General features: G+C 48.8%; 1 protein-coding gene across 2 annotated transcripts; it reads left to right on the top strand.

Moving 5' to 3' along the window:
• The first annotated feature begins 1,349 nt into the window (after positions 1-1,349).
• On the top strand, positions 1,350-6,771 carry LOC105481263 (regulated endocrine specific protein 18). Of its 2 annotated transcripts, none has more exons than XM_011740750.3 (5): positions 1,350-1,576; positions 3,244-3,348; positions 4,356-4,483; positions 4,883-4,972; positions 5,127-5,234. In XM_011740750.3, exons 1-5 carry the CDS (start codon positions 1,471-1,473, stop codon positions 5,220-5,222), a joined length of 525 nt encoding a protein of 174 aa, XP_011739052.1. In that variant the 5' UTR covers positions 1,350-1,470; the 3' UTR covers positions 5,223-5,234. The 2 variants fall into 2 exon arrangements, 1 of the variants encoding a protein (XP_011739052.1); XR_986855.3 differs by lacking the exon at positions 5,127-5,234 and adding an exon at positions 6,621-6,771 and having other exon boundaries at positions 1,353-1,576; positions 4,356-4,761.
• The last annotated feature ends 658 nt before the right edge of the window (positions 6,772-7,429 follow it).

Below are 7,429 nucleotides of genomic sequence, written 5' to 3'. Positions count from 1 at the left end.
TCAAGGAACCTACTGAGAAAGTCAAATATCTGGACAGAGATTTTGGCAGCTGTCACAGTGTTAGGGTGACCGAGTTTGGAGTTCAGGACCCACAAAATAGAGAGTTTTGGTAAATGACTTTGGGTTTCGTTGAAATCCAAAAGGACCACACCTTAGCCATAAGCACCATATCCCAGGACTAAGAGATACGGCCTAGAATTGAGAACAGGATGAAGTAATCCTTCCCTAACCAGACTGTCACAGGATCAAGACTTTTTGCCAAAAATTTAATTGCCTGCCAGAACAAACTCAAACTATTACCTTTTAAAGATAATAATATAGTTCTGTGTATTGTATTGTAAAATCCTTTGTAATGTATCAATCCCAAATGTTCAGTATACAAACTCTTAGGTTTAAATAATCCACTATCTTGACCTCCCAAAGTGCTGGGATTGCAAGCATGAGCCACCAAGCCCAGTTTAACAAATGTTTTAAGCTTAATGAAAAAAAAATTTTTTTAATGCCAGTCTAGGAGTTAGAAAGCTCAAAAATTAGCTTATAAGTACACAAGAATGAAAGCAAGAGGTCAGTTAGCTAGTTAGTTATTACAACAGCTCAATTTAAAAGAGTGCAGTGTCCAAGGCCTTGCATGGTGGCTCATGCCAGTAATGCCAACACTGTGGGAGGCCACGGTGGGAGGATTGCTTGAGCCTAGGAGTTTGAGACCAGCCTGGGAAACATGGAAAAACTCTGTCTCTATAAATAAATAAATTAATTAATTAATTAATTGGCTGGGCATGGTAGTGCACACTTATAGTCCCAGCTACTCTGGAGGTTGAGGTGAGAGGATCGTTTGAGCCTGAGGTTGAGCAGAGGTCGAGAGGAGGTTGTGGTGATCTGAAATTGCAAGACTGTCTCAAAAAAAAACAAAACATATAGTGTACAGTGGTTTGGACCAGGGCGATGGCAGTGGATGTGGAGTAAAGCGAATGGATATGCCATATATATATATATATATTGCAGGTCGAACCTATATGATTTCTAAAGGTTTTTAAATGGGTCAGAGTAAAGACAGTATCAAAGATAATAAAATAAACTAAATTCCTTGAGTGCCTACTGTTTCATCGCTGTTCATATTTAATTCTCACAACAAACCTGAGTAGGTACAATTAGCACCCGTATCTTACACGCCATCCGTTTCTCCAACCTTAGGACTGGGAGTACAGGCGGTGGTTCTTGGGACCCAGCTAATGTCCAAAAGGAGCCGGGTCAGGAATTCCAAGAGGTGAGGGTGGGGAGGCGGTAGGGGAAGGAGCTAGGGAGGCGACCGCAGGGGCAGGGCCTGCTCGCTATTGGCTGAACTGCCGAGGAGGGTTAAACAGATTCCGCGTCGCGGACTGGTGGGAAGCTTCAGCCCCGCTCAGCCCCTGGGCCACGGCCGTTACCTTCACTGAGACTCGGCCGGGGAGTGAGCACGCCGAGCCTGGGAGGATGCAGCACCCACTGTGGCCTGGGGGCTCCGAGGGGCTCCGGCTGCTTGTCTGCTTCCTGCTGTTGAACAGCTGCCCAGGGGGCTGCAGCGACATTAGTGCCCACGGTCAGGAGGAATCCTGGGGGGTGCGGGCAGGGCCCGGAAAGCGATCCTGAGAAGTGGGGGTCTGAACGGGACCTCCAGGCTAGGAAATTTGGAAGTAAAAGAATGTGCTTAAGGACGTGAGAAGAGAAAAAGGTAGAGAGCATCTCGCGGAAAGAGGCGTAGGCGTGGGATAGGCTGGGCGTATGGGGTCTGGACCCACGAGAAGGGCGTTCAGGGGAAAATTGGGGATTTGGAAAAGAGGTCGGAAAGACAAATGGACAGAGAGAGGTAAAACTGGCCTATGTGGCCACAGGAGAAGCAAGAAAGGCCAGAAAAGAGATGACCAGGGCTGCGGGTATCGGGGTCTTGGCTCCAGGGAGAAGGCTGGGCGGGGAGACGAGCTAGGGCTTCCTCGTGCTGTGATCCGATTTCCAATAAGGGGACCGCTAGGCTGAGGGAAAGCAGGATGGAGGGGGAATGGGACCGTCCTTCTCCCCGTCCCCTGCACTAACCCGGGTAGACACCGCGCTGACTCACGCGCCCGACTGCGCAAACTCGAGAATTCCTGCGCAGAGTGCATGGGGAAGAGAGCGCAAACTCCTAGTCTGTCGCCCCTTCTCACTGCCTGATTTTTTGGGCTTAGAGGCCAATGCAGCGGATTCAGGAACAACTGTGAGGGGAGGCCTGGTGGCAATGAGAGGATGAGGGCCGTGGGGAAGGACCGCCAAGCCTTGCGGAGATGCCTCACCCACATTCTGCCCAGCGCCGCCGCCACGCCGACTTCCCCACCTTTCAGCCCCACGGACAGCGCCAGGCGCGCTCGGGGCCCAGGCCGAGCCCGTGCGGGTCACCACTCCGTCCCACCAGTCTGGTAACGCTGCCTCAGAGAACCAGCTCCCCTTCCCGAAACTCTTTTCCTTCTCCTCAGGGTGTTGGGGGTTCCACTCCTTCCTTAAGGAGGCTTTCTCATCCCCAAATGTCTCTACTTAAAACTTTCTTGTCACGCTCACCCCCCAGGAAATTATTAGACATCCACTTGATTGGGTAGGAAAATTCCCTTTTTTAAAGACCTGTCCAGAATGACTCATGGTAACTACACTATAGCAAAAAATAGACTGTCCTCCAGCCCCATCTCACTTATCTGGAAGAAGGAAGGTGTGCATAGCATTAGGGGTTCTCTTCCCCAACCCCTGTCCTTCCCTCATGCACAACTGGGCAAACTGTGGGTTTCAGGAAAAGGATGCAGACCCTCAAACCCTAAACAAATCAATACTTTTTCTTTCTAATGATTCCAGGCCTTCTCCCTAACACTTCCAGGCTTCAATGACTTCCCTAAGATGAAGCTCACCTGTTTCCCCAAACCCCACCTACCCACCTGATTACCTTTCCCGTGTGCTTAGCTTTCTGAGCCTCTGCTCACCTGAACTTCTACCTTTGCCTGTAAGTTTGGTTCTAATCTGTAAGTTGGTACCAAGAGTGAACAAGGCCCAGGGGCTGAAGAATATGGCAAGTGGTGATGGAGGAAGGGAAAAATTAAAGAAGGAAGACTTGAAGCAGGCAAAGGTGCTGGTAGGGGGAACAGAGGTCAGGGGTCCAGGAGCAACAGTACAAGGAACCTGCTTCTCTTCAACTGAAATGTGGAAGGCTTCTGGCCAGATTCCTTGCTGACACCACTATTTTGCCCTTAGATGGTCAGGACCAAGTAGGAGTAGGGCAGCTTTGGCCCCTCCAAGGATTTGCCACCCCAGTCTTCCAGCATTTACAGGTTGTGTTCCAGCAGATTTTGCCCCAAGGTAAGTAAAAGCTGGAGAACAGAGGTTGGGACCTGGTTAGATATGGGGAGGGGGAAGAGGGGCTATCTGACCTGAGGACAGGCTTTCTGTTCCCCAAATATCTCTACTTAAAACTTTCTTGTCACATTTACCCCCATGGGGATGAGACAGGAGTAGGGGTGGGATCTGGATGGGTGGACTATTTGCACTAGAACACCCTGGAAGAGCCCAGTAGAGGCTTCTAGGGAAAAAAACACCTGAAAAAGGCCAGCATCCAACTCCTTGAGACTAGTCTCCCCTCAACCCCGGTACTATATGAGCTTTCCCAAAGCCAGGACTCCTCAAGTTCTCAGCCAGGAAAACACTCACCCACTTCAGCCTCTGAGTAGGAAATTGTATGACCAACAGATGGAAGGAATGAAAGGGAGTGGAGAGTCCATTGGCAACATGTGGCTGACCCTGTTTTAGAGCAGAGTTTCATGAATGTTGGGGAGGAGAGAGTCAGATAGGAAATCTTCCTTGAGTTCATATTACCACTGCTAATGCCTAATATGTGCATAGTGCCTTAGAGCAGTAGTTCTCAAAGTGCACCCCTGGACTGGCAGCATCAACCTCACCAGGAAACTTGTTAGAAATGTGAATTTTTGAACTTCAGCACAGACCTACTGCATCAGAAGCCCTAGGGATGGGAAACAGCAGTCCGTATTTTAACAGACCTTGCAGGAGAGTCTGATGCACACGCTAAAGTTTGATAATCACTGCCTTGGCATTTTCTAAGCACTCTTTACATTCCTAACCTCATTTAATCCTCACAATAGCATCAAATCAACCAGCAAAGAGACTGTCATCATAATCCTAATTTGAATATTATATGCTAGGCACTATGCTAAGCAACTTTAATACATCATCTTGTTTAATTCTTTCTGTAAAATGTAATCTAATGTGTACTTGAGGGAAAGGTTGATCTGATCCCTGGAGTGGATCTGAGTGTCCCAGGTGTCAACTCACCCCATCTTTTCATCCTGCAGGTCTGTTCTGGAAGGATGATATCACCCAGGATGCCATGATCCAAAAGATGGAGCACACCAGCAGACTGCATCCCCAAGATCCATGCCTGAAGGATGGCAAGGCAGTTTTCCCCACTAAAACCGCTGGGGTGAGGTGCGTGAGACCTGTGGTCATTCCAACCATTCTGGTAGACAGACGGAACAGGGAAGGAATGTGTGCTAAAGCTGCGGGTAGAAGTTTCCAGGAGCACTGTGAGGAGAATAATTCAGAGGTCCTGTTTGGAATCAGCAGAGAACAATTTCATGATCCATTAGTGATATCTGCAAAGGGAGGGGAGGTAGGTGTGGCAAGCCTAGGTCCAGTGTGTCATTCCCTGTCTCTTCTAGAAGCAAGCAAGAGGAGAAACTTTGACTCCTATTCCCCACAGTGAGTCTCATGTATCTTCTCAAGAATTGTGAATCCCTGACTTTGTATCCAATTGCTTTTCCTGTGGGGCCCTCTCACCCTTTTCTGCCTCCTTCTCAACTCCTGGTTTCCCTCCTCACAGAGCCCCCTGGCCAAGGTGAACAGGGATCAGTGCTTTACCTCCAAAGTGGTTTCTAAGGTCCTGAAACAAGAGGTGGCCAACCCTGTCAAGGTAAGGGGCTCACTTTTTCTTGGGAGGTTGGACCTGTTTAAATGAGGGAGGCAGATAGGAAGAAGAGAATGGGCATTGGGATGAGGGCAGACAGCTGAAGGAAAGATTTTTCCATTCCTAATCAAAGGTACCCCTAATTTCCTGTATCTCTCAGACTTCCTATAGGCGTTCATATGGGGGGCTGGACATGATGCAGGCGCTGGGAGCCTCTAAGGAAGAAATTATCTATAAGATCATGCATAGGCATTGAGTTTAAAATAGGCATTGAAACTGCAGAGTTTTCAAAATTAAAGGTCTTCCTTTTTGCCATATACGCCTTTGTATACAGCAAGTGATAGCAACACTCCCTCGATGAATGGGAGGTGCAGCTCAGAGACCCTCACATTCAGCCTCCCCATTGCTCTACTCTATGGCCTGGGCAAGTCACCCAGGCAAGGCTCTGAGACATCTCCTTGGGATCTTTGAACTCTTCAGAATCCAGAATGGAAACCGCCCATCTAGTACTACCATCCATCTTTATAGATGAGAAATTGAGGCCCAGTCCATGGGATGTACTCAAGGCCACACCATGGGTTTGTGGCAGAGCTAAGACTGGACCCAGGTCTCCTGATTTCCAGCTCTTTCCCCTGCACAGTCCCTGCCCTTCCTCTCAAGAACTGCAGTGGGATTGGGTCATTCCAAACATCAGACTCCTCCACATTGAAAAAAGAGGGTTTTTTTTTGTTTGTTTGTTTTTGTTTTTGTTTTGTTTTGTTTTGTTTTTTTGGACTAAGACCTAAATTATAAGAAGGTGGCAACCAGAGGAAGATGTAAAGGAAGGGCATCTTAGGCAGATAGGCAGAGAGCATTGCCACTACAAATGTCCTGAGATACCCATACCATGGCATGTTAAAGAATGGACAGAAAAGTCAGTGGCAGAAGATGAGGGTGGAGAATTAGACCCAGGACTGACCACACAGGGGCTCACAGATCATAGCAAAAGGTTTGGATTTTATTCTAAGTGCAGTGGTAATTTAACTGGGAAATTTTAAGGAAAGGAATGTCACAATGTGATATGATTTTAAAAGGCCTCCCTGGTGATGAGGAATGAACTGTAAGGAGAGCAAGAGTGAAAACTGAGAGATCTGTAAGGAGAGGCTCATCCTGGTCCAGGGAGACCGAGGTGGCTTGGATTTGGGTGGTGGCAGTGAAGCAGGGCACCCCCGGCTGGTTGCACCCTCCATCTAAAGGCAACCTGCACCACAGGGGGTTCCAGCTCCTCATACTCTCCAAGGAAACGGATTCCTACTTCCATATGTGGCAGCTGGGCTTCCTAAGCCTGGATTGGTTGCTAGGGCAACATAATCAGAGCTCAGTGACAGAAATGACAGAGACCTACCTGTGGGGGACTGGTTGCCCTGGTGCTCCCAGGAATAACGCAAACAAGGAGCTGCCATTCTTCTCCAGACCTGAGCTCAAGGGCAAACCATGGAGAGATGGGGCTACATGTGAGATCCAAGGGTACAGGCTCTCAGTCAGTGAGCTGTCACCATGCCGAAGGGTTACTCAAATCAGGCTGTTACTACAGTATTTGTGGAAGGAGGGCAGATGAGGGAGGAGCTATCATCTCACATCCTGACTCTAGATCCCTTGTTTCTTCTCATTTTAGGACTTCTCTGGACCATTTCCTACTGTGGGCCGCAACCTTGTGGCTGATTGAGACCTCATGTGGAGCCTCCCTGCCCCAGCACCCTTCCCATTGACCTTCAGAGGGGCAGTTTTTGGATGACCCAGATCTGAATCATTAAAGTAGACTCTCAAGCAAACACTGTCTGTGGGCGTGTCTTGAGGCAAGATGGGTGGGGGTTGAACTTGGCCAGAGCCTCCAAAGGGAGGGAGGTGGGATGAAAACATGGGGTGGGGATGAGGGGAGCACAACTCTTGACTGATAGAAGGCTGACTTCTGTCTTGTTTTCCTTCCACTGATAATTCCTGGAGTGGGGAAAGTGTGAGTGAGACCACAGCTGGAATGGCAGCCCCCCCACCCCCAGCCACATCCCAGCCACACTGTGTGGTCTAGTTGCCCATCCTTTCACATTATGGGGAGGTGGACTCCATATTCATTTATTTTACCCCTCATGCCAGGCAGGCCTGGCCCCTGCTGTTTTTTGAGGGTCCCCACCTCCAGCATTATAGCCCCTGCCAGGCTTTCCCACCCATCCTGTCTACAAGGACCAACAGATCAGTGCTGAGGTCAGAGTGTACACACATTGGATATTCTGATCGTTCTTGCCAGTTTGCTCCTGGTAGCTTAAAATCTTAAAAGGCAGTTGGTAATCTCACCACCCATGCTCAGCCAACAACCAAACACTAGAATGTCCTATTTGCAGAGCTTTATACATCTTGAAGCACTTCCACACACGTTGGAGGCTCACAGGTGTAACCAAATGGGCAGGTATCAAGGCTGGGTTTCTTGGC

This window comes from Macaca nemestrina, chromosome 11, assembly GCF_043159975.1.
Source record: "Macaca nemestrina isolate mMacNem1 chromosome 11, mMacNem.hap1, whole genome shotgun sequence".
Lineage (NCBI taxonomy): Eukaryota > Metazoa > Chordata > Mammalia > Primates > Cercopithecidae > Macaca > Macaca nemestrina.
This window is presented reverse-complemented; position numbering and strand designations above follow the sequence as displayed.

Excerpts from the sequence above, each read along its gene's own strand:
- LOC105481263 (XM_011740750.3), top strand. The coding sequence starts at position 1,471 with ATGCAGCACCCACTGTGGCCTGGGGGCTCCGAGGGGCTCCGGCTGCTT. Across the intron at positions 3,349-4,355 it reads CCAGCAGATTTTGCCCCAAG|GTCTGTTCTGGAAGGATGAT; the intron begins GTAAGTAAAAGC and ends TTCATCCTGCAG. Across the intron at positions 4,973-5,126 it reads AGGTGGCCAACCCTGTCAAG|ACTTCCTATAGGCGTTCATA; the intron begins GTAAGGGGCTCA and ends TGTATCTCTCAG.